We start from the raw sequence: 27923 nt of genomic DNA, 5'->3' as shown, positions 1-27923 counted from the left end.
TCAGTGGCCATGGCTCACGGGCCCAGCCGCTCCGCGGCGTGTGGGATCTTCCCGGACCGGGGCACTAACCTGTGTCCCCTGCATCGGCAGGCGGACTCTCAACCACTGCGCCACCAGGGAAGCCCCATTGTCGTTTTATTTTAAGAAATTGCCCAGGAAGCACATTTGTCTAGAACTCCACACAGCATATGATTTATATTTACTACATAATTTTTTTTTTTTTTTTTTTTTTTTTTTTTGCGGTACACGGGCCTCTCACTGTTGTGGCCTCTCCCGTTGCGGAGCACAGGCTCCGGACGCACAGGCTCAGCGGCCATGGCTCACGGGCACAGCCGCTCTGACGCATGTGGGATCTTCCCGGACCGGGGCACGAACCCGTGTCCCCTGCATCGGCAGGTGGACTCTCAAACCACTGTGCCACCAGGGAAGCCCACTACATAAATATTAAACTACATATAATATTTCCTTCATTTTGTACAACTCCTGGACAAAGATGATTTATTTTATACAGTTCTAAATTAATTTTATAATGTAATTTATATATCTGTCCCATCCTTAATTCTACTTCAAGTGATTTTGTAATGCAAAGTAATTTGGAGAATCTATTAATTATGTGAATTCAGGAACAAGGAATAGATACAATATTTCTATACACTGCATTTTGTACTAAATTTAGGAAGGAACTGAAACAGATCTTTTTTCGAATATAAAGCTGAATTTTTAAAAATAAATAACAAGCATAAATTATCTTACAACACAATTATTTCAGCTGCATCTTAGTCACTACTTGGCAGTCTGAGGTTCAGAATGCCACTTGGTTGCACTGGTTGTTTGAGGACATTAAAAGCAAGAATTTTTTTAAATAAAAAATGCATTTTTGGCAAAAAAAAAAAAAGAAAGAAAGAAAAGAAAAGAAACTGCCACAGCCACCCCATCCTTCAGCAACCACCATCCTGATCAGTCAGCAGCCGTCCACATAGAGGCAAGACCCTCCACTGGCAAAATGATCACAACTCGCCGAAGGCTCAGATGATGGTTAGCACTTTTATTTTAGCAATAAAGTCGTTTTCAATTTAGGTATGTACACTGCTTATTTGTGACTCACTTTGCTACAATATTCACTGTATTGCGGTGGTCTGCAACTGAATCCACAATATTTCTGAGGTATGCTTATATTAGATAACAGATTATTTAATAGAACAATATTTTGTAGAATATTTCTATCATCACAGAAGGTTCTACTGAACAGTGGTGGTCTAGATAGCAAAATAGCAGGGACATTTTTAATGGTTTATGAGGCAACTTAGAACAAACCATTGAAATTAGGATAATTCTGAAAATCAGGATTTAATGATCAATGTAAATGGAAACTACTCAAAAAGGACATCTCAGAAAGTCACAAGCCTCCAAGCAAAGTGGTCCTTGGAAGAAATCGTGTATGCTCTAGTACAGTGCTCCTCAAAATGGGGTCTGCCTCCTAGTGCTTGATCCCCAAACCGTTTATCAGTCTAGAAATAAGTCCAGAAATTGAGAGTGTTTAGAAACTTCCAAAGTAATTTAACATTTCTTTGACATTTTAATTTTTTCGCAAAAGTGCCTCTCGATGATGAATTGGAAATTTTTAAAAACTAGTCTTTCGTCACAGAATTCGCAAAGCACTACTCTAGAACACATGTGTGACAATGAATGTTATTAGAGAACAGAGCTCATATAATTAGAGTTCTGCCAATTACCATTATCTCATTTTAACTCTTTAGAATTTAAAATGGGAACTGTAATCCTATCAATGATCAACTGAAACACAGAAGTTAATTGACTCAAAGTGATAAAACCAGAACTGAAAACCAAGGAAGGAAACTAAAATTTATTGAGGGTCTGGACGTCCCTGGTGGCGCAGTGGTTAAGAATCCTCCTGCCAATGCAGGGGACACAGGTTTGATCCCTGGTCCGGGAAGATCCCACATGCTGCGGAGCAACTAAGCCCATGCACCACAACTACTGAGCCTGAACTCTAGAGCCTGAGAACCACAACTACTGAGCCCTGGTGCCACAACTGCTGAAGCCCGTGCGCCTAGAGCCCGAGCTCTGCAACAAGAGAAGGCACCACAATGAGAAGCCCACGCACCGCAACAAAAAGTAGTCCCTGCTCGCCGCAACTAGAGAAAGCTTGCGCACAGCAACAAAGACCCAACGCAGCCAAAAAAAAAAAAAAAAAAAAAAAAAAAATTAAATAAAAAAAATAAAAACATTAAAAAATACATTAAAAATACATAAAAATAAAATTTATAGAGGGGCAAAGTGTCACTATGTTAGGGAACTGCAAATATACATTTATTCTTCACAAACATGATGTTAGGTGTTACTCCCAGTTTTATAGATGAGGATCAAAGAAGTTTAGTAATTTGCTCAAAATCAATAAATGTATCCCTTCATGTTTTACTCAGCCTCCTGTGGAGGCTGAAAACAGGTCAAATATAGAGAAAGATTCCAGGGAAGGGAAGGGAAAAGACTGATATCCTCGTATAACTCAGGTGAGCAGCACAGAGTGACAGACAAAATTCCTCTCAGGAATGTGTCCCTATGAGCTAAGTAGGAGGAGATATCCTGTTCAATTCTGTTAATTTCGATAAAACACACAATGTATGGCTGTTGGCATAAGTGATGCCATCTTGTGTCCATTCAGTTCCTCCTGTCCTTCCACTGACTCTACCTAGGGCTGTACTGTGTAGTACATCTCTTCTCTGTCATCAAGGGCTCTGTAGTTAATAGATATTGTTTAATGATCATTAGGCCTGGGTGGCCTCTATACTCTGTTAGTCTCTAAACAACAATGACGACCTTCACTGATATATTCATGGCGCCCACAAGACTAGTTACCCATTCATAAATCTTGACTTGGGAATGCACTTCCTGTTTCCAAGCATGTACCCCCAAACCCTGGGTTAACTGTAAGTATAAAATTGGCCCAATGGCCCCTCAGCAGTGTGGAGTGCAGCTGTGAATGCTTCCAGATTGTCATCTACCTCATCCTACCCTGTAAGTAAGTTGCCCTATAATAAACTACTCCATTGATTATATATATGGAGCTGCCGGCCTCATTTTTCAGTATCAAGGTACCTTCTCAGTTCAGTGGGTACCTTTTGTTCCCTCCGTCCTCCAACACACAAACTCATACAATTCCCTAAAGGAGTGAAGTTATTGATGAGATTCTCAGATACCTAGGCCTCATATACAAAACAAGGAGATAGATGATAAGAAGGGTCACGGATCCAAGGCACCTTTTCTCTTGACCATCTTGCAAAACACAAATGACTTTTGGTTTATAATAATTCTTCCCTATTAAGCTGTTTGTGGTTTAAGAATCATATATTCTGCCTACCTCTTAACTCCTTTATTTTATTCCACATAAACCACCAAATACTCCTACTGAATACCGATGGTCTGAGCATCAAGTTGGGCAAAAAGACATGATGTTATATTTCTGGTAAACACAAAAAATGTAACCCAAAGGGAAGGAAGATGAAGCACAGTTGTGTGCAAGGTTATGAGTCTCACAGGGACACAACTAATGTTTACTTTTATATACTCAATTTTTCTTTTCTGAGCTAAAATATAACTACCGTCAGGTAAGTTTCTTCTAATGGATTTCTAGAGCTAAATGCTTCCATACTCGAGTGGGAAATAATTTTTTTTTTTCCTAATGATGTTTTTTCTGGTTTGAAATAGTCTTCCCTTAATCCTACCACCACTTGAACAACCAAGAAACGTGCTCTCATTCTCACAGAACAAAGATTAAGAGACTACCGGCTCTAGGCAAACAGGCAAGTCCTTAGCATTTTCTCCAATGTGCCTAGCAAAACTCCAAACACAACAATGCCCTGTAGAATTGATCCCTCCCCACAGCATGGTGTCAAAAAGTCATCTTGCTTACACTAAACAGTATCAGTTAGCAGAGGGGCAGAAAGAATGAAACAATTTTCTCAGTTTTGTTCCAAAGAACCTCCAAATTTTACTTTTAGGTACCTTTGACCTAAAGACAGGACTGTCTTCCCCTGATTATTTAATTTCCATTATGCCTATATCAGAAGTTAAAGCAGATGTAACGTCACTGAACTCAACAAAGAGAAATATAAACCTTGTTCTAACAGCCAGCATGGCAGCTATGCAAACAATCTGTAGAAAAAAACAATTAACTTTGTTAAACAATAGCCATAATATAATCAATAGTCAGTGAGAGGAGGTGATAGTCAAAGGACTGCATTAAATGAAGTGCTGAGTAGCCAGTTCTATTCTTAGGACAGTCATTTCCAAACTATGTAGCCCCAAGCTGCTCTAATGTTGCAAAAATAGTACCTTACCTTTCTGGAGATTGAAGAGACATTCAAACCAAATCTTTGAGCTCTTTCCTTTAACTTATCCAGGTTAACCTACAAAAAACATAGGAAAAAAAATCAGGGACTTCCTTGGTGGCGCAGTAGCTAAGAATCTGCCTGCTAATGCAGGGGACACAGGTTTGAGCCCTGGTCCGGGAAGATCCCACATGCCACGGAGCAACTAAGCCTGTGCACCACAACTACTGAGCCTACGCCCTAGAGCCTGCAAGCCACAAATACTGAGCCCACGCACCACAACTACTGAAGCCCGCGCGCCTAGAGCCCGTGCTCCACAAGAGAAGCCACCGCAATGAAAAGCCCGGGTGCCGCAACGAAGAGTAGCCCCTGCTCGCCGCAACTAGAGAAAGCCCGCGCACAGCAATAAAGACCCAATGCAGCCAAAAATAAATAAATTTAAAAAAAGAAAAAAATCAAAACAGAAGGCACAAACCATGGTCCAAAGCTAAGAGTTCAAATAAGCCTATACAACATCAAAGATACCCTATGTGCCAAATTAGGAAACTAAGCAGCACTCATCCATGCCACTGATTATTAAAAGTTCTCTCCTGGAATGCAGTGAAAGATTCAGCCCTGCCGCTTTCATTCATCAAAGGTGGCAAAAGCCTAGGGAGGGTTTAAGATCAAAGTAGGCCAAACACTGCTTGAAAAAGCAAACAAATGTCTAAATCATCACCTCCAAACAAGTCCATCATTCACAGTCCAAAATTGTTAATTCCTATACATAGGCTTTGCAAGTAGTTCTTAACCCTATGCCCTAGCAAAGAGAAACTATCACTGCAGCTCTCCGTTCTTCAGAACACAAATCTACTACCAGTACCTAACTCAATTTTCTTCCTTCCATTTTCTTGGAAGCCTTGATATATAAGACTTATCATAAGGATATTTGGGACATTATCATTACTACTACTACTGCTACTAACTTCTACTACTACTACTAAAACATTTCACCTTCACTTACATTATTAAACTGTAATTCCAAGAGCAGGATTTCATAAAGCTAAACATATTTCACAGCATTTGCTTGCATTTTCTAAACATGCTGACAAGTCATAATGGTCCAGAAGGCGTACTATCCTAGTCTTTATTCTCTGGTATTTGACAGGTAGTGTTGAAAATTATCAGTATCTACAAAATAGAACTCATAAGTTGCTTCCACAGATTCTCTTGTGGTAATTAAGAGTCTGACATTATCCGAAGCCACTGGATGAGGCCCTAAAACTCCAGTACCATAAAACAAAGAGTTATATGGATTGTCCTCTAGCTAACAAAATCTACCCTTTTCAAGAGGAGTGGTAGGAAGGAAGATGTTTATAATGACTTTGAAGATGCAGCAATTTTCCTGACCTTTCAGTACCTCAAACAATTCTTTCTATTTAGGACATAAGACACTGTACTGAAAACAGTCACCAAACTCATACTACCTCAGTTTCCTCTGATCTGGGGAGAAGAAGGAAATCTGTAACTTAACTAACTGTACAGAGTTAAGATTTGGCTCTCAAGGTTAAGAAAAAAAAAAAAAGATTTCTTACCATAGGCTTGGCATCAGATGACAGGCCTAAAGAAATTAATTTAAAAGTTTTATTTAATATTCTTAAAAGTCATAAAGGAAGTTGACGTCTTTGAATCAAGTTAGATAGCATAGAAATCATATATAGGACAAATGTCCTTTATCTTATGAAGTTAAAGAAAAGGCACAGATTACATCTAGAGACCATGTCTGCACCCATTGCTGTTGGGAACATAAAATAGTACAGCCACTTTGGAAAACAGTTTGGTAGTTCCTCAAAAAGTTAAACATGGAGTTTACCATATGACCTAGCAATTCTACTCCTAGGTATATACCCAAGAGAAATGAAAACATATATCCACACGAAAACTTGTATATGAATGTTCACAGCAACATTAGCCATAGTAGCCACAAAATGAAAACCCAAATGTGCATCAACTGAGGGGTAGATAAAATGTGGTATATCAATACAACCTAATATTATCTAACAATAAAAAGAAATGAAGTAATGATACATCCTAAAACAGGGATAAACCTGGAATACATTATGTTAAGCGAAAGAAGCCAGTCACAAAAGACCATGAACTGTATGATACCATTTATATGAAGGCAAACTTACATATATAGAAAAAACTTAGTGGTTGATTAGTGGGGTGGGGCAGAGGGAGCAGATGAGAAAAACTGCTAATGGGTATGGGGTTTATTTTGGGGATGATGAGTATGTCCTAAAATTAGACTATGATGATAGCTGTACAACCCTGTGAATATATAAAAAACACTGAATTATATACTTTAAATGGATGAGTTGTATGATACATGAATTATATCTCAATAAAGCTGTTAAAATAAGAGAAAAACATCTTATCTGGACAAAAGACCAGAGCTACTATTATAATGAGTTAAAATTATGGCTTCTTAAAGCGAATGTTCTGTCCTGAAATTATCACTAAGAAGCAAATAGTATATTAGCTGTAGGCCCAACCCCAATCTAGTCAATAATTATTTACTTAAAACTTCTCAGAATTTTATTTTAAGCAATCTCAATATTGTAATTGGTTCCCTAACTTTCCTCTGTAAACTTTCAGGTATGGACTCAACTTTAACCATAACCTATGTACTAGGAACTGTTACATAATTTTATGTTCTCACTTATAAAACAGTATTTCCGTTTATATGTTGCCAAATTCTACTCTTTTAAGAGCTACCCTGTAGTTCTAGGATTATATGAATAACACTGAATGTTACCTACACATTATTTTATTGGTCAGTTTTCCTCTTTAGGCTAAGTATTAATTTTAACTTTTGCCTTTCTTCAAATAGCAACATTTAATAATATCTTTTAAAACTTTTGGGACGTCCCTAGTGGTCCAGTGGCTAGAACTCCGCACTCCAAATGCAGGGGGCCCGGGTTCGATCCCTGGTCAGGGAACTAGATCGCACATGCCTCAACTAAAGATCCTGCATGCCACAGCTAAAAAGATCCTGCACGTGGCAACAAAGATCCTGTGTGCCACAACTGAGACTTGGTGCAGCCAAATAAATAAATAAATATTAAATTTTTTGTTGTAACATCACCAATCCTATTATCTCTCTCTTGATATAACTAAATGTCAGAGAATATTCTGTTTCTAAAGCATGTAGTGACAGTGACCAGAATTTTGCTGGTCTTTTATTTTTTATTTTTACTTATTTATTTTTTTGACTGCATCGGGTCTTATTTGTGGCAGGTGGGATCTTTCGTTGTGGCACGTAGGTTTCTCTAGTTGTGGCACACGGGCTCCAGAGCACACAAGTTCAGTAGTTAAGGGGCAAGCGGGCTCTCTAGTTGTGGTGTATGGGCTTAGGTGCCCCGCAGCATGTGGGATCTTAGTTCCCCGACCAGGGATCAAATCCGTGTCCCCTGCATTGGAAGGTGGAGTCTTAACCACTGAACCACCAGGGAAGTCCCTTGCTGGTCTTTTAAAGGGGCATAGCAAAACTCTACAAGATCTTTGGAGGACATTTTCTTAATAGACTTGACACTACTAACAGGTCACTAGGAAGACTGCATTGGATCAGAAGACTACATTTAAAGTCTCTGAGGGACTTCCCTGGTGGCACAGTGGATAAGAGTCCGCCTGCCAATGCAGGGGACACAGGTTTGATCCCTGGTCCGGGAAGATCCCACATGCCGCAGAGCAACTAAGCCCGCACACCACAACTACTGAGCCTGCGCTCTTGAGCCCATGAACCACAACTACTGAGCCCACGTGCCACAACTACTGAAGCCCAGGCACCTAGAGCCCGTGCTCCACAATAAAAACAAACCACTGCAATGAGAAGCCCGCACACTGCAGTAGCCCCTGCTCACCACAACTAAAGAAAGCCCGTGAGCAGTAACGGACCCCAGTGTGGCCAAAAATAAATAAATAAATAAATAAAATTAAAAACAATAATAAAAATAAATTAAAAAGAGTAACTTTTCCCTCTAATTTATTACAAATACATATTCAATGTAGAAATTTAAAAAACATAGACAAGCAAAAAGAAGTCACTCAAAATTCCACCAACCAGAGACAATGAATGTTATCAATTTAGTATATATCCCTCTAATCTTTTTCCCTAACTATACATGCACTTTTATTGGGAAACAGGAACATACTACAAATATTTTATAACTTGCTTTTTCCATTTATCTGTCTGACAAATATTCTTCAGTATAATTTTAAACATCTTCATGGTCTTCTAACTGTACTATGGTACACATTTTACTCAACCAATTCTCTATTGTATATTACATTGTTTCCAGTTATTGATCACTATAAATAATGCTGTGATAATCCTTGTGGCTAAGTCTTTTATCCAAGATTATTCCCTTGTAAATTCCCAGAAGGTAAAAGAGAAAAAAAAATAAAAAATAAAAGAGACTCTTTTCTTCCTTTTGCCACTCACACTAGGCAATATAACACTGGACAGGTACACAATAATTACATGCTAACTTGAGACATCAGAATAAAGAAGGTATTAGAAACTTCTCTGAAGAGATCCAAGAAAAGGAAAACAAATGTTGGCACTTCCTCCTATTCTCTCATAACTTTAGCACCTTCTCTAAATTGCCCAGGAAGGCTTAAGTATGGTTTTACCTAGAGCAAAGAGGTGGATATAATAACCTCTTACAGGCTTCTAGAGCTAACAAGTTTACCTTAATTTGGAGAAATGGAATCTGTTGTGCCAAAAAAGTAAAAACATAAAGATAACTTTCTCAGAAGTCTCTATACTCTTACCTTTTGATGGAACTGAAGAAATCCCAAATCTGTAGAAAGAAAAACAAGCTAAATTTTAGGAAGCTGTTCACACTCCTGGTTGTCTGTCTCCGTGTCAAGTATACATATGGCACTTCTTGCTTGTGATCTCAAGCCTTGCAATCATTAGCTAATTCTAACAACCCCATGAAAGAGGTTCAGTTGACTCTTTTTCTCACCAAGAGTCCAGAGAATAAGTTAAAAGGTAGCCTTATCAGAACTGGGAGTAGCAGTCAGTTCCTGACTTTTACCTATTACAAAAACCCTGCTTGATAATAAAACCCAATCTATAGCTACTACAACCAATCAGCAGATACGTTCTGAATAGAGCCAAGAGAGTATTTCTTTCCAGCAAGGCCTCTATTCTACTTAAAATCAACAACTATATTTAAAACCTAGGAACACATTCCCTCACCTTCATATTACCACGATCTCAGGTCTAAAAGGCTGGGAACACTCACCTAGCTGCCCTGGCAGCTTTCTTACTCTCCAAGCTCACAGGTACATTGAATCGTTCAGCTCTCTTCTGCATCCTCTAAGTGATAACAGACAAAAGAAAGGCAAGAGAAAAATTCAATTTCTGGTTTCCTTCTTTTAAGAGAAAAGTCATTTAGAGGTGTGTATCTCTAGAACATCGGGATTAATTTCTTAAGGTCCAAACTGAGTTATACTGACAATCATAGAGGATATCAGGTTGTATCCATCCCAGGGCTTAACTCAACAGTCCTTTCCAGAAAGCAAACACAAAAAGGCTATTATTACATTCATGTCCTCAAAAACAAAAGGAAAGGAATAAAATAAAACCCGCATTCTGTATCAAGCCAAGAAGACAAAAGCTGTGTTTGACTGACCTTTGAAAATGGATCAAAGGAACAGCTTGGTTCCAACACTAGTTGTACTCTTTCAGCTAGAAATGAGGCAGCATTGTCCTATGCCATCTCTACTTTAATAGTACAAAAAAACCCCATAGATCTTCACTGAAACCCAGTTTCAGAGATCTTGAGATAGGATCCAGAGAAATTTCAATCTCACCAGCTAGCTAGTAGTAACTTAAGAGTGACATCTTCCCTTGTAAATTTTCATCTCTTCCAAGGTATAATCCTCTCAAACTCTAATCTTAGTTTGTAAACATCTTAAAAAGAGTTACCACTAAGACCAGAATACTATACAAAAAGACTACGGCCTCAAAGGTGACTATGCCAGTCCAAATATATTCCCAAGTGTGGCTGGTGGAAAAATGTATCAATACCAAAATCTGTCAATACTGATTTTCTGCCTATGAGTAAATATTTTAAAGTGATGATACAGACAAAATAAAGGGTAAGAAACAGAAAGATATATATATATAGACTGCTCTTCTGAAAGAATACCTACCTCAGTCTGCGGTATTTCAGATGTAATTTTTACCACTTTTTTCTCTGCTGCCCTGGAAAAGGGATTTTTAAAATCAGAAGACTGACATTCTAAACCAAAACCTTTGAAGTGTATAAGAATTCACCTGAATCATGTCTTCTGTCCCATATCTCTCTACCACCCTTCAGACCAAAAAAACATGAAGCCCATTAGACCTTTAGTTCCTTGAAGTGTCATCTACTGATAAAAGAGTTTAAATAACAGACTAAGCTACTTTGCTAGAGTATAAGAAAGTAACAAGGAAAGACGTCTGGTTAAATATACTGAGCTGAGGGAAATGCTCAAAGGACACCAGAAATCATTTCATTTACTTTTAGAAACTTTAAATGTACTTTTGGACTCATGACTATTCCTCCAACCCTCATCTAAGTACCAGCTCTCAATTTTCATCACAATTAATGAGTGCTCTACAAGGTCTGGTCTCCTTCTTTTACAAATCCCTTCTATCTCCCATGGGCCCGTAGCTCCAGCTGGAACAGTCAAAGTGGGATAAATAAAAATGCCAAAGGGAGTGGGAAGAAAAAAGGCTAAGGGGAGTTTGAATTAGGAAAACATGGCAAGTTACCAGTCAAAAGGTTTAAGAGAAAACAAAAGAGGGGGGACCAGGGGGGCGGGAGACAAAGTTCGGAAGTACTCAGGATAAATGGAAGGGCATTAACCCTCCACCAAACAACTCCCATAAAACTGTGGGTCATAACCAGTCTCATTAAGGTCCCTCATTTAGAGACATGGGAGGCTTTTGTTCCAATATCCCAGACACTTTTCCCATTTGATGCCCTGAAAGGTAGTAATGGTTTAATGGCATTTTCAGAGGAAGCAATTCTGGAACAGGAACTTACTCTCTCCTCCATCCTTTTGTTGGAGGTCCCTGGACTGACAGATAAGCAATGGGAGCCCCCTGCTGACCATAACTAAGTCCTGCAATATTTAACTGCCGTGGATTGAGGAGAGGGGAAAAAAATCAAACTAGAAACAGAGGTACCTTTTTTGGAGAACCTCAAGCAAAAGACAAAGCAAGGGGATCTCCTTTTGAATGTTCTAAGGACCTAAATTAGCCCTGTACATTCTGACTTCTAAAGAAATTTCTGATTTCTTTCCATTTCCCAGTCATCTTTCCTTCCCCAGTCCTCTCTGTTTTGTTCAGGCAGAAAGGGACACTGAAGTTTAATGTTCTACTTGAAGTCCAATGCCATTAAAATAGCAGTCCTCTCCACCAAACCCCAGGCTAATGACTTCCTCCACATTCCCATCAGTACACTTCATGGCAGAAAGGGAACCGGAGAGAAGAAGCTTCCTTCAGCTCTGTTCCAACTCCCTCAGGCATAATTAAGCTCAAGCAATAAATAACATCATATTCTGGGGCTCATGTGAAATTTCTTCTCTTCACTCAGAAGTTTCGCCCCTACCCATAGTCACATACAAAACATTCTCCATATTACGGCGACCCAGAATCTTTCTGTACATACTTTAGTCTAACCACTACTATCCCTCTAACAAGCAAAAACACAACCCCTCCCACACACATTTTCAATTTCTTTGTTTAGAAATTCACTGATAAAATTAAAGCCCTCTAAACAAGGGAATTACACATTTTACATATTATAAAAATAAACTAAAAAATTAAAGCCCTCTAAACAAGGGAATTACACATTTTACATATTATAAAAATAAACTACAAATTTTCAAACTTCATAATTTTTAACCCACACAGGCCAATTATAATTGTATTTATTTCATCTTCCTTCTTGCCCCATAACTCCCCAAAACATCTCTATTTTAAAGCTATCCCATCAGCCATTTTCTCAAGGCATTATATCTAAACATAAACCTCCTATGATGGATGATAACTAAATGGCTTTAGAAAGCAGTAATATGACAAAATCTAATAAAATATTAAATGCACATCTTCTCTAATGCAGAAAATCCATTGCTAGAAACTTATCCTTTGGACATACCTGCATAAATTTAAAATTAGTTGTATATGAACATGCACTGTATTTTTTGCAATTATGAATAATCTAAATGTCCATCAACAGGAGACTGGTGAAATTACTGTTCAACCATAGAATGGAGTACTATTAGCTGCCAGAAAGAATAAGATTCTAAGTTGATAACAACTAAATCTAGGTGATGGGTTCATGGGGGTCTATTTACTATTCTCCTAAGTTTTGTATATACTTGTAATATCCCATAACGACAAGCTAAAAAAAAAGAGACCTACCACTTACTAGGATAATTATCCTCATTTCATAGCGTTGACGTGACAATTAAATGAGAATACATGTAAAACACTTAGAACCTTGCCTATATATAACTAATTTTTTTTGGCCGCGCCATGCAGCATGCATGATCTTAGTTCCCCAACCAGGGATCGAACCTGTGCCCCCTTAAGTGGAAGCATGGAGTCTTAACCACTGGACCGCCAGGGAAGTCCCTATAACTAATATTTAAATAAAGATATTATATGATGATATAGAAAGATCTCCATATGTGAAAAAAAAGCAAGAAACTGACAATATGCATATGTGTGTACATATGTATCTGTATATGCACATATAAAATATTCCAAAAGAATATACTGAAAACCCCTGGGAAGTCAGGTGGGGGTGGAGACAAGGGTACTTAATTTTCAATTTATATATTCCTCTATGTACTGTTTGACTTTGACTTTTTACATCTATTGTCCTTTTTTTTTTAATTGTCTTTTATAATTAAATGGATTAATACAGCTATGAGGAACAAAAATGTTAAAAAGGACTCAACTGTTCTTAACATGCTGGAGTATAAGATGGCCAGACATTTGCGGGGAAACCCCAAATAAAAAATGTTTATGATCAACCTTGTGGAATAATTTAAATAAATCAAGATCCACTCTGGGCTTCCCTGGTGGCGCAGTGGTTGAGAGTCCGCCTGCCGATGCAGGGGACACGGGTTCGTGCCCCGGTCTGGGAAGATCCCACATGCCGCAGAGCGGCTAGGCCCGTGAGCCATGGCTGCTGAGCCTGCGCATCCGGAGCCTGTGCTCTGCAAGGGGAGAGGCCACAACAGTGAGAGGCCCGCCTACCGCAAAAAAAAAAAAAAAAAAAAAAAAAAAAGATCCACTTTTCACTTAGTACTTTGTCCTCCCCTCCTCCACTGTAAATCAAAAAGGAAAAAAGAATACAGTGTTACTTGAGACATAACCTTGCTCAGCACCCTCTTCCCTTACAAAATTCCTTATATGCAGAAGATGTGCATGATTCTCTTATACAGAAGAAGAATCATCTATTACGGTGATACAACAAAGGCTAAGAGAACTAAACTTTATCTGGGCTTGAAGTCTCCTGGTCCTAATTATCTATTACATAACCCAGAGACAAAGTTACTTTGCTTCACTGGGACCATGTACTTGAAATGAACAAGACCTTTCTGAAAATGTATGATCTAATGAGAAATGAAAAAGCCAATGAGGGACTTCCCTGGTGGCGCAGTGGTAAAGAATCTGCCTTCCAGTGCAGGGGGCCCGGGTTCAATCCCTGGTCAGGGAACTAGATCCCACATGCACGCCGCATCTAAGAGTTCACATGCCACCACTAAGGAGCAAGCAAGCCACAACTAAGACACAATGCAACCAAATTAAAAAAAAAAAAAAAAGGGAATGTATACATTCCAATGGGAATGTATAAGAGGTAAACAGAGTGTAACACTAAAAAATCCAGAACCATCTGCTCTGTCCTCATTATAAAAAAGGGATAGTTACACATCAACAGTTTTTTCAGGAGGCTCTTCCTCTTTGACAGGCAGTTCTATGGGCTTCGGTTCTTCTTCCTAAAACCAAATGAAACAAGATGGTTAAAATAAATCAAGAGTAAATACCTATCAACAGAAGAATATGAGAACTCCAAAACGAACCAATCTTTCAGAACCTTCATTCCCCCTTTATGCTCCCCTAACGAGTTAGCATTGAAGCCCTCTAATGATTGATGTTTAGCAACGTGACCAAGGCAGTGGCACACTGCCAGGCCAGTGACTAACCTTACTCTCTCCAACTCACCTCTGTTTCATCTCCCAGTACATCTTCTTCATTTGCCTCCTCTTCAGCTAAAGAATATTAAAATAATCAGGTCAAGCCCTGCTACAAAACCATCTTGATCACTGTACTTAGGCTAAAATTATAATCATTTTGCTTTCCCAAAATAAAATTCAATAATGAAGGCAGAAATGTTCATAAAATTTGCTCTACATGGAGAATATAAAAACTATATTCTCTACCTAACATCAATTAAGAGGTTGAACTCCAGCTGGACTGAAGAACTAAACATGATGAGGTCAAACTCATCATGATGAGGTCAAACTCATTTCTTAATAAAAAGTACTGTGGCAGAACTTAGTGGTGGGGAAGAATTTCTAAAACAATAAAAACAAAACAAAAAACCCAGAAGCAAAAGTACTATGCAAAAAACTTATTTTTCAAAACTAGGAAAGGGGGCTTCCCTGGTGGCGCACTGGTTAAGAATCCGCCTGCCAATGCAGGGGACATGGGTTCGAGCCCTGGTCCAGGAAGATCCCACATGCCACGGAGCAACTAAGCCCGTGCACCACAACTACTGAAGCCCGTGCGCCTACAGCCCGTGTTCCGCAACAAGAGAAGCCACCGCAATGAGAAGCCTGCCCACTGCCACGAAAGTGTAGCCCCTGCTTGCCGCAACTAGAGAAAGCCCATGGCCACCAATGAAGACCCAGCACAGCCAAAAATTAATTAATTAATAAAAAAAGATTAAGATGATAAATGTTTTTTAAAAGTACACACCAGGGCTTCCCTGGTGGCGCAGTGGTTGAGAGTCCGCCTGCCGATGCAGGGGATGCGGGTTCGTGCCCCAGTCCGGGAAGATCCCACATGTCGTGGAGCGCCTGGGCCTGTGAGCCATGGCCGCTGAGCCTGCGCGTCCGGAGCCTGTGCTCCGCAATGGGAGAGGCCACAACAGTGAGAGGCCCGCATACCGCAAAAAAAATAAAAAATAAAAAATAAAAGTACACACCAAAAAAACACCCCAAACTAGGAAAGGATACCACAGAAAAAGAAACAAATGTCAAAGAAGATATTTGTGTCTAAAACCAACATGGGAATAGTCACTAGAATATATGATATGCCTGCAAACTAACAAGCAAACGATGAGAACCCCAAAAGAAAAATGGGCAAAGGAGAAAGCCAAAGAACCACGAACAAAAGACATGTTTAAACTTTTTAATAAGTAGAGGAATGTAAATTGAAACCACTAACAGATTACCAAAAATTAGGCCACTTGTTAGGACAGTGAGTCCTCATGTGCTGATGATGAAATTTATACAGCAATTCAGAAAACAATTTAGTGGTGTTTAGTCATATTAAGTATACATTTATGAACAGATATTTATTAGCAACCCCATTCCTGGGTATATACCCCCAAGACTCTCACACAGGAATATAAGGGAATATGAAAGAAGTAGTTCAGGAGTCAGTCACTGGGTGAACTAAATAAAACACGGTGAATTCTTTACATCATAGAATACCATGCAGGAATTAGAATCAATAGATTAGATGGCTGCTACATCTTAAAAAAACACAGTACTTAGAGAAAAAAGTGTGCAGTAAAGTAAGGCTATGGCCTCACTGCCAAATACATAAAATTACTGTAGACCAAACAACACTACATGGTTTATAAGGACAAAGACAAAAAATATATATCAAACACATTAGAATAGTTGCCTAAGAGAGTTGGGGTAAAAGGAATGGGAATAAAAGGGAATAAATTAAAATTAGAGAAGGATGATACTGTGCCTTAAATGAAGTGTTTGTTTGTTTTTTAAAGTGGAATTAGAAAATGTCAGAGCTAGAAGGGACCAGAGATTACTTAGGTTTATGGATTTCAAGGGTGGAGACACTTGTCTCACTTCACAGACTACAAAAGACACTTAGCCATGAAAACAGTGGCTGTCCAAAGTTACCTAGTAAATTTCTGGCTCAGGAGGAATTAGACTTCAAATCTTCCGATTCTCAGTCTAATGATGCTTGCTTTCCCATACTTCCTTGAAAATAATTTGTTGAAATAAAATTACAATGTCTTTTTAAAAGAGGGGTTATTTCTTTTCATTATAACCAGTTTTAGATGACAAGAGTTTTCTTGATAGAGTTAATTAAAATCTTACATCATCAACAACCTAAAGGAAAAGAAGAAATCTTCTGTATGGCAGAGCCTAAAAATTAATCCTCTCAGGCTTCCCTGGCAGCACAGTGGTTAAGAATCTGCCTGCCAATGCAGGGAACATGGGTTCAAGCCCTGGTCCGGGAAGATCTTACATGCCACGGAGCAACTAAGCCTGTGCACCACAACTACTGAGCCTGCGCTCTAGAGCCCGCGAGCCCAACTATTGAGTGAAGCCTGTGCGCCTAGAGCCCGTGCTCTGCAACGAGAAGCCACCGCATTGAGAAGCCCGCGCACCGCAAGGAAGAGTAGCCCCCACTCGCTGCAACTAGAGAAAGCCCGCACGCAGCAATGAAGACCCAACGCAACCAAAAATAAATAAATAAAATAAATAAATTTATTAAGAAAAAAAATTAATCCCCTCACATCACTCTTTGCCTCCGCAAAGAACTTACCATGCTCTTCAAGATATGCCTGGAGCCTGTTGATGAGATCTTGTTTTATTCCCTTGGTCTCCAAACCACGAGCAAGACACTCCTGCTTTAGTTCAGCAAGCTGAGAAAAAAAGAATAAAGCTTTTCCTTAATTTACAGAATGAACCTGGTGGGGGAGAAAAAAAAAAAGAGGTAGTTCTCACAAGAAAGAAAAAGAAAGGAAAGATCAACCCAAAACTACTGTCTTAATCCCACCAAGCTTCTAGGTCCACAAAGATGATCTGCTTCCTCCTAACAATATTCAATATGCAAGAGGACTTTTCTAACAGATGGTGAATAAACCTACTTTAATCAAATTCTGATCTATTCATACATTTATTACATAAATCTTTAGCTAGTTCTGAGGGGGGGTGGTCTTTTTTTCCCGAACAATTACTGTACCAGCTCATATAAGGAATGAATCTTTAAGTAGAATCTAATTATCTAAAAGCAGATTTTCCTTACTATCTATTATCCCAGATCCTTTACTGCAATCTACCATATACATACATACAAGTTTGATCACCACAGAATTAGGTAGATGTGTTAGCTAGATTAATGTCAATAATGAATCACATAAAGGATCTTTGCCAAAATGGAAAAAAATATGTAATGGCATGCCACGACATGGCATGAGTTGAAGATTTTTAAATCAGTAACTTGACTAAAGATACAACAGGTATACTTATCAACTTTGCAGACAACAGAAGGAGGAAGAATTGATGGATTACTGACAGAACTAAAGGTGGGTGGGTGGGGATGTCAAGGGGTGTTGTTGGCTCTTCAGGGAAAACAATAAGCCAAAATGAAGACTCAATTTAGAAGAAATAAGGTATACCTATAAGTACTACACTTATATTCAAAACAAATTGTTAAAAAACCAGATGAACAAGATCTGGCTCAACAGTAACTCAAAGGATAAAGACCTCAGTCAGGGTTTTAGATGATTACAAATGCAAAGAGGGCAAACAGTATGATTTGCTACGAAAGTAATTCTAGGTTAAGGGTAACTGAAAAAACAGAATCTATATACATATATATTTTTTAATTTATTTATTTTATGATTTTATTTGTTTATTGTTTTTGGCTGCCTTCTCTGTTGCTTCGCGCAGGCTTTTCTCTGCTTGCGGCGAGTGGGGGCTATTCTTCGTTGTGGTACGTGGGCTTCTCATTGTGGTGGCTTCTCTTGTTGTGGAGCACGGGCTCTAGGCGCGTGGGCTTCAGTAGTTGCGGCACGTGGGCTCAGTAGCTGTGGCACACGGGCTTAGTTGCTCCGCAGCATGTGGGATCTTCCCAGACCAGGGATCGAACCCATGTCCCCTGCACTGGCAGGTGGATTCTTAACCACTGCGCCACCAGGGAAGCCCCAGAGTCTATATTAAGTGATTAATAGCCTTACTGGGCTCTGTATTCTCATTTTAAGGAGTGTAATGACACGCTGATCCAAGGAGAACAACCAAGAAAAGAAAGGCTCCAAAAATCCTATATGCAGATCAGGGCACAGATAGATATTTGTCCTGAAAAAAGACTTTACTAGTTTCAAAGTACAGGTCTAAGACCAACCAGTAGAAGTCAGAAAGCAGATTCCTATAGAACTTTACAACTACGGGAATATGCTGGTCAGCTCTAGAAGGTTTTCAACCAAGGAAACATTTGGAAATGGAGAGAGGAGCAATTTTTTTTTTCTGATTGGGCATTCAGTGAGTGGGACATGCAGGCAGGGAGGGATACTATGTGGAACACTGTTCTACTCAACAAGCCAACAGCACCCTCTATTGAGAAATATGGTAGGTAATCACCCATTAAAAGTGTGGAGTGGCTGCAAAGCATAACATGGCCTCTGAAGTCAGACTACCTTGGGTTCAACTTCCAGCTTTACCACTTACAGCTGTGTAACCTTGGGTGAGTAACATAACCTCTTTGTGCCTCAGTTTCCTATGAAATGGGGATAATGCAACAGTACCTACAGCATAGGGTTGTTATGAAGATTGAACCAGCAAATACTCATAAAGCATTTACAATAGTGCTTGGCAGCTACTAACTCTTTTAAGTGTTAGACAGACACCGGATGAAGGGTTAGACAAGATCAGACAGAATGACTGCTTCTCAGATTTCTGCATTTCATAGATCAGTATGTTTTTAAATAGGTATACTGACAGGGCTGCCAAGTTTTTATAGTATTCCAACTTTTGTATAGAAACAATAAAATCAATTACTAGAAAAATGATCATACACTTGGATGTAGCAGTGATGTCAAACCGCTATAAAAGTTTCTAAAAGCTTAATTTCTGTTTTAAACTTATCTCATCATTAACCAGTAACAGTTCATGGATGAGCACTGGCCTACAGATGATACAGTGAATAGTATTCATCTAGAATCTAGATTCTAAGTGATCTCTAAGGTCCATTTCTTAAGTAATGGACCTTAAGTAAGAATCTTGATCTTTCCCATGTTGGTACTTTATTTTTTCTCAGTTTCCTGGAGAACAAGTCTTTTGATTTTAGTTACACTTTTAAGAAAGTATTATGTTCACTGTAGAATAGTTTGAAAATTCTGAAAAGTATAAAGGAAAAAAAAAGTCTTATGCAACCCTGGCACTTAGAGATCACCTAACATTTTAAATATGCCATTTACTCTGTGTGTGTGTGTACGTGTGTGTATGTTTAGAGGGTGTTGCTTGTTTACAAAGCAATATAATTTCTTTACTTCCTATAACTCCTAATCTTCCTCAGAAGACTCCATTCCTTCTTTCTTCTCCTGGTTTAAGTAACATTAAGACCACCTAGGGAAAAGGAATGTAAATACTCAGGCAATTCAAAATTCAACTTTCTAATAGAGTTGTTCCTCCCTTCTCCTTCCTTCCCAAAACTGTGTAGATATGGACAAAAGTTTACAAAAACCTCCAGATGACAAGGAAACAGACAGTCGGTGATGGATTTTGCACAGGATGCTGATCTGGTAGACTTGAAGCTGACAGACTGGTACAACTGGTTGTTTAGCTTGGATAGCATCCACCACTGCTGACCACTGACCTTGCTATTGCTGTTGGTCACTGAAATCTCAACCCCCCACTGGCTCCCAGTCCCTAACCTCAGGTCTCTGGCTCATTCAGCAGTCTTCTCAGCACCTCTACGTCCCCTTCTCTGGTCAAATGAGAATGTTACATATAGTTTTTACACACTGTTGTATTACTTTATTATTCTATTATGGGTTCTGCTCCTATACTGGGACATTATTTCAAAAGGGAAATAGATGAGTAAAAACAAAATAGCTAAAAATGAAGTCATTTCACTCATTTCATTTTGGCACAATTACATTAGTAGAACAAAACACTTTTAAAGCCTCAAATAAGAATTTATAGGGACTTCCCTGGTGGCGCAGTGGTTAAGACTCCATGCTCGTAACGCAGGGGACCCAGGTTTGATCCCTGGTCAGGGAACTAGATCCCTCATGCATCCTGCAACCAAGGGGTCGCATGCCACAACAACTGAGAAGCCCTTGAGCCACAACTAGACCCAGCACAATCAAATAAATAAGTAAATAAATAACTTATAATATCAAATCTTACCCGTTTTTTTAAATAAATTTATTCATTTTATTTATTTTTGCCTGCACTGGGTCTCACTGCTGCACGCACGGGCTTTCTCTAGTCGTGGCGAGCAGGAGCTGCTCTTCGTTTCGGCGCACGGGCTGCTCATTGCGGTGGCTTCTCTTCTTGCGGAGCATGGTCTCTAGGTGCACAGGCTTCAGTAGTTGTGGCATGTGGGCTCACTAGTTGTGACTCACGGGCTCTAGAGCGCAGGCTCAGTAGTTGTGGCACACTGACTTAGTTGCTCCGTAGCATGTGGGATCTTCCCAGACCAGGGCTCGAACCTGTGTCCCCTGCATTGGCAGGCAATCTCCCAACCACTGTGCCACCAGGGAAGCCCAAATCTTACCCATTTTTATATGTATTTGACTTCAAAATGTTTTAAAACAACATACTGGGTTGGCCAAAAAGTTCGTTCCGTTTTCTTCCATAAGATGACTCTAGTAGCGCTTAGTTGTCTTTAACTTCATTCGAAACAATTTGGTTAGATTGTATTGTGACAGCTGTCATATCAGTGTGCATTTAAAAGAAAACATCAAAACTGGTGAATTTTTCTGTAGCCACTTTAATATTGAAGATGGAAGAAAAAAAGGAACATTTTCGGCATATTATGCTTTATTATTTCAAGAAAGGTAAAAACGCAACTGAAACGCGAAGAAAGATTTATGCAGCGTATGGAAAAGTGCTGTGATTGATCAAACGTGTCAAAAGTGGTTTGCAAAGTTTCGTGCTGGAGATTTCTTGCTGGACGATGCTCCATGGTCGGGCAGACCAGATGAAGTTGATAGTGATCAAATCAAGACATTAACTGAGAACAATCAACATTATACCATGCAGGAGATAGCCGGCATACTCAAAATATCCAAATCAAGAGTTGAAAAACATTTGCACCAGCTTGGTTACGTTAATCGCTTCGATGTTTGGGTTCCACATAACTTAAGCAGGAAAAAACCTTCTTGACCTTATTTCTGCATGTGATTTTCTACTTAAACGTAAATGTTTCGTTTTTAAAACAAATTGTGACACGCAATGAAAAGTGGATACTGTACAATAATGTGGAATGGAAGAGATTGTGGGGCAAGCGAAATGAACCACCACCAACCACACCAAAGGCTGGTCTTCATCCAAAGAAGGTGATGGTGTGTATATGGTGGGATTGAAAGGGTGTCCTCTATTACGAGCTCCTTCGGGGAAAACCAAACGATTAATTCCAACAAGTACTGCTCCCGAACTGAAAGCAGCACTCGACGAAAAGCGTCCAGAATTAGTCAATAGAAAACGCGTAATCTTCCATCAGGATAATGCAAGACCATGTGTTTCTTTGATGACCAGGCAAAAACTGTTACAGCTTGGCCGGGAAGTTGTGATTCATCCACTTTATTCACCAGACATTGCACCTTCGGATTTTTATTTATTTTGGTCTTTACAAAATCTCTTAATGGAAAAAATTTCAATTCCCTGGAAGACTGTAAAAGGCACCTGGAACAGTTCTTTGCTCAAAAAGATAAAAAGTTTTGAGAAGGGCTCCCCTGGTGGCGCAGTGGTTGAGAGTCCGCCTGCCGATGCAGGGGACACGGGTTCGTGCCCCGGTCCAGGAAGATCCCACATGCCGTGGAGCAGCTGGGCCCGTGAGCCATGGCCGCTGAGCCTGCATGTCCGGAGCCTGTGCTCCGCAACAGGAGAAAAAGTTTGGGGAAGATGGAATTATGGACTTGCCTGAAAAACGGCAGAAGGTAGTGGAACAAAACGGTGAATACATTGTTCAATAAAGTTCTTGGTGAAAATGAAAAATGTGTCTTTTATTTTTACTTAAAAACCGAAGGAACATTTTGGCCAACTCAATATTTAAAAAGCAAGGTATACTGAGTGAATTGTATGGTATGTGAATTGTATCTCAATAAGGCTACTTAAAAACGCCAAGTTACAGAACATTGTATATATGATACTAACATTAATGTAAAAAATAACATGCCCACACACACCACTCATATGTGTATACACAAGATGCCTGGACAAGAAACAGGTAAGTTAACACTAGTTGAATCTGCGAAGAAGTTTGTTGAGGACACACGTAGGAGGGAAACTTTTTACCATGTACCCTTTTATACCTTTAACATTATGAGGTTGAGTATGAATTACCTATTCAAAAATTAAATTAAATTTTCGGGCTTCCCTGGTGGCGCCGTGGTTGAGAGTCCGCCTGCCGATGCAGGGGACATGGGACATGCCCCGGTCCGGGAAGATCCCACATGCTGCGGAGCAGCTGGGCCCGTGAGCCATGGCTGCTGAGCCTGTGCGTCCGGAGCCTGTGCTCCGCAACGGGAGAGGCCACAGCAGTGAGAGGCCCGCGTACCGCAAAAAAAAAAAAAAAAAAAAAATTAAATTTTCAATACCAATCTAAAAATCCCATTTCTCAGTATTAATAAGGCATTTTTCATGCTACCTATCCAAACAGCAGAGAAAGGACTGATCAACTGACCACATAATACATTTGACATTAATCATTCATCACCCTGTGATTTCTAATTTACTAATCTTGAATTTTGATTCAAATCATTTTCATCTGTTAACTCTCAATCTAGTTTGTAAACCTTTGAAGACAGAGGCATTTTACACCATTTAAACATTTCATAAGATAGGAACTCAAATTTCAAGTATTAATACATGCCAGGCAAAAGCCTAAGTTCTTTGAACATCATTTCCTCATTTAATTCTCAAAACATCTATGTGGTTGGTATTATGACTGCATTTCATAAATTAGGAAATTGAGGCTCAAAGAGACTCAATAATTTGCTAAAAAAATCACCCAGCTAGAAAATAGTGGAGCCAACATGCCAGCTCAGATCTGACTTAGGCCCAATTTTATGTTGTTTTTTTTAAAATATTTATTTATTATTTACTTATTTTGGTTGTGCCGGGTCTTAGTTGCAGCAGGCGGGCTCCTTAGTTGCGGCATGCGAACTCTTAGTTGCAGCATACACGTGGGACCCAGTTCCCTGACCAGGGATCGAACCCAGGCTCCCTGCATTGGGAGCGTGGAGCCTTATCCACTGCGCCACCAGGGAAGTCCCAAGCCCAATTTTAAATACCAAGATGAAGGACTGCTTTCGTGTGCACACTCTCTCTCTCTTACCATTTTCCTCTTACCTCACCTCCTCAGCCTCTTTGCTAGCTCTTCCTCCACCCAACCCTGTAAATACAGATATTCACTAAGACATTCACTAAGGAGACTTTGGCCTTCTCATCCTTTCACTTGTACCAAAGGCTTTTTCACTTCCCAGAATCCAATTATTGGCAAATCCTGTCAGCTCTACCTTCAAAATATATCCAGAATCTAATCCCTCTAGTCTTTCTTTCATACAGATCATTGTAAAAACTCTTCAGCCCTTGAACCTCACTATAGTTTATTCTCAACAAGGTAGAGTGATCTTTGACAGTTTAAGTCAGAACATGTCATTCCTCTATTCAAAAATTCTCCATTGGTTTCCTATCTCATTAAGGGTAAAAGCCAGAGTCCTAATGATCACCTCTAAGGTCCTCTTATAATACTCTGCACAAGGCTCACTCTTTCACCTCCTTCAAGTCTTTGCTTAAACAACACCTTTTCAATGAGGCCTTCCCCCTAGTCATCCTATTTAAAATTATAATACCCTTCTCTTCCCACTGTACTCTCTCTTCCTATTTTTCTCTACAAATAACTATTTGGCATACTATAAATTTTACTTATTTATTGTACCTTTCCCTAATAAAATATAAGCTCCAAATATATATATATACACACACATATATATATTTATACACACACACACACACACACACACACACATATATATAGGCTCCATGAAAGCAAGAATTTTGTCTGCTTTGTTCACTGCTGTATCTCCAGTGCCTATGGTAGCTGGCACATGGTACGCAATTCATAAATATTTTTGAATAAGTCCCAAACCTTTATTATCAGCACTCAGCTCTTTTTGAAAAAATATTTATTTTTTATTATTTTTTATAAAGCAGGTTCTTATTAGTTATCTATTTTATACATATTAGTGTATATATGTCGATCCCAATCTCCCAATTCATCCCACCACTATCAGGCCCACCCCCACTTCCCCCTTTGGTGTTCATACATTTGTTCTCTACATCTGTGTCTCTATTTCTGCCTTGCAAACCAGTTCATCTGTACCATTTTTCTAGATTCCACATATAAGCATTAATATACAATATTTGTTTTTCTCTTTCAGACTTACTTCACTCTGTATGACAGTCTCTAGGTCCATCCACATCTCTACAAATGACCCAATTTCGTTCCTTTTGATGGCGGAGTAATATTCCACTGTATATATGTACCATATCTTCTTTATCCATTCATCTGTTTATGGGCATTTAGGTTGCTTCCATGACCTGGCTATTGTAAATAGCGCTGCAATGAACATTGGGGTGCATGTGTCTTTTTGAATTATGGTTTTCTCTGGGTATATCCCCAGTAGTGGGACTGCTGGGTCATACGGTAATTCTATTTTTAGTTTTTTAAGGAAGGTCCATACTGTTCTCCGTAGTGGCTGTATCAATTTACATTCCCACCAACAGTGTAAGGGGGTTCCTTTTTCTCCACACCCTCTCCAGCATTTGTTGTTTGTAGATTTTCTGATGATGCCCATTCTAACCGGTGTGAGGTGATACCTCATTGTAGTTTTGATTTGCATTTCTCTAATAATTAGTGATGTTGAGCAGCTTTTCATGTGCCTCTTGGCCATCTGTGTGTCTTCTTTGGAGACAACTCTCAGCTCTTAAGCAGGAGACCCACATTTCCAAATGACTACTAGATATCTCCAAGTGAATATCTCAAAGACATTTATGTCCAAAACTGAACTCATCTTCTCTCCTACAAAAAACTGGCTTCTCCTCCTCCTCCCAACTTAGACTAAAGATATCACTACTTGGGAGTCATCTTTCATTCCTCCCACATCTAACTGATCTATAAATGCTTGTAATTCTATATTCCAAATTTCTTTCAAATTCATTCTTACTCTAAAAGCCACTACCTTATTTCAGGTCTTAGTACGTTTATTCACTTGACAAATAGTTACTGAGTATCCACTGTGTGTCAAGCATTATCTTAGATACAGGAAAATAATCATAAGCAAAACAAAGAGTTCTTGCCCACATGGAGCTTACGATCTAGTAGGGAAACAAGGCAATCAATGATCATATACATAATGTTTAACTGATATAAAAAAAAAGAAGTACAGGGTCCTATAAAAGCGTTTAAAAAGTGGTCTGACCTTGTGTGTGGATAGATGGAACCCATCCTACCTAAGGGTTCCTTGGTTAAATGATGTTTGACTGATATCTAAAGGGCAACTGACAGTTAATTAGACAAAGGTATGGGGGATGGGGATGGCAAGGGCACTGCAGCCAAAAGCATGTGTAAATGTTCTGAGCACTAAGGTAAAGAAAGGCAGTTGTGCACAGTGATTAAGGACAGGAATTGTGGAGACAGACTGCCTGGATTCGAGCCACCACTTATTACCTGCGCAACCTAGGGCAAGTTATCCAACCTCTCTGAGCTTCCGTTTTTCCTCAGTTTTAAATGGGGACAACACAGGCATTTACCTTACTGCCTTAGGGTTATCATGAGAATTAAATCAATTAATGTATACAAACAGATTTGACCAGTGTTTGCCACATAGTAAATGCTATGTAAATGTTAGCAATTAATGAATAGCCATTCTGAGAAATGAAATAAAGCCACTGTAGCTGGAGTGTGAGAAACTAAGCTGGAGAGATTGGCAGGGATATAATTAAAGGATTTTAAGCACGCAAGTGACTACTGTAATAAAAATCTAGCTGGTGACATTTCTTCCTCTCCAAACCCCATCCTTCTTACTGCCAAAAGAACACAAACTGGGAATTCCCTATAAGTCCAGTGGTTAGGACTCCACACTTTCACTGCCGAGGGCCCAGGGTTCGATCCCTGGTGGGGGATCTAGGATCCCGCAAGCCATGCAGCAAAGAAAAAAACAAAACAAAACAAAAAACACAAACTGATCACATCAGCTCTCCTTTCCAATCTCCAAAGGTTCCCTACTTTCTGCCTACACGACAAAAACCGAACACCTTACACAACTTAGAAGTCCTTTTCAGTATCACTCCAATATACCTCCAGTCGCACAGTTCACCTACTTTCCTTTCCAAACTATCTTCAAACACCAACATATATGCACTTTGTGCTTTAATATTACAATGTCTCACTGTTCGCAGCGCTCTGAAACTAGTACACCCTTCTTGTTCTCTCCTCTGTAGTCCCTTTTCTCACACTGACTGGAAATCTGGTACTATTAGAGTTCAGAGCATTTTCACCCACAATTCAGTCTCTCTTTCCAACTGTGTTGGAATGACTCCATTTCTACAAAATCTTCAGAAATTTTCAGTTGATGTGGATTTACATATCAATTCAGATAGATAATATTTTTCCTTCCTACTTCAAAGCCTGTTCCTTTCCTCTGAGACCCCATGCTAAAGCCCCAAATTCCCTTTATAAAAATGGAAAGTTTTTTTTTAAAAAAGAGATAAACCCTAGGTCAACCCAAAAGTCAGGATCACACCATCAAGAGCAACAGTGGAACCAAACATTAACCATCCTGGAAGTCAGAATCAAAGGCATGGGCTCTTAACCAGAGGTCCAGGAGCTCCTCAGGGCTACAAGGTAATTTGATGAAGCCCCTCAAATCGCATGCAAAGTATGTGTACATGCCTTTTTCTGGGGAAAGGGTCCATATCTTTCATCAGAGTTTCAAAGATATCTGTGACCTCCAAAAGGTTAAGAAGTGCTCTAGAGAAAAAGCAAAGACAAGCAAATATGATTAAAAGAGTGAACCCTTTTTAGGCTGTCAGGACTGCCTCATGTTCTCCAAGACTACCTGAAATCAGGTCAGAGGACATTATCCAATCAAAATCGAATTTTTTTCTTTTTTTTAAATATACCTTTTCTTTTCTTTCTTTTTTTAAGATTAATTAATTTTTATTTTTGGCTGCGTCACGTCTTCGTTGTTGCATACAGGCTTTCACTGGTTGCAGCGGGCAGGGGCTACTCTTTGTTGCGGTGAC

At 39.3% G+C, this 27923-nt stretch overlaps 1 protein-coding gene across 1 annotated transcript in view; it reads right to left on the bottom strand.

The window, feature by feature from the left end:
* Nucleotides 1–27923, bottom strand: part of SARNP (SAP domain containing ribonucleoprotein) — a 52948-nt gene that overhangs the window by 22439 nt on the left and 2586 nt on the right. The window contains exons 2-9 of the mRNA XM_081249583.1: nucleotides 17212–17311; nucleotides 14629–14675; nucleotides 14335–14402; nucleotides 10557–10608; nucleotides 9644–9717; nucleotides 9165–9193; nucleotides 5924–5949; nucleotides 4359–4427 (exon numbers count right to left, since the gene is read on the bottom strand). Of these exons, the coding sequence (XP_081105709.1) occupies nucleotides 4359–4427; nucleotides 5924–5949; nucleotides 9165–9193; nucleotides 9644–9717; nucleotides 10557–10608; nucleotides 14335–14402; nucleotides 14629–14675; nucleotides 17212–17311 (465 nt within the window). The remainder of the gene's footprint in view (nucleotides 1–4358; nucleotides 4428–5923; nucleotides 5950–9164; nucleotides 9194–9643; nucleotides 9718–10556; nucleotides 10609–14334; nucleotides 14403–14628; nucleotides 14676–17211; nucleotides 17312–27923) is intronic.

The sequence above is a fragment of the Mesoplodon bidens genome (assembly GCF_964165515.1).
Source record: "Mesoplodon bidens genome assembly, chromosome: 11".
Taxonomy (NCBI): domain Eukaryota; kingdom Metazoa; phylum Chordata; class Mammalia; order Artiodactyla; family Ziphiidae; genus Mesoplodon; species Mesoplodon bidens.
Note: the sequence above shows the minus strand (reverse complement) of the source record. Positions and strands in the feature narration are given on the sequence as shown.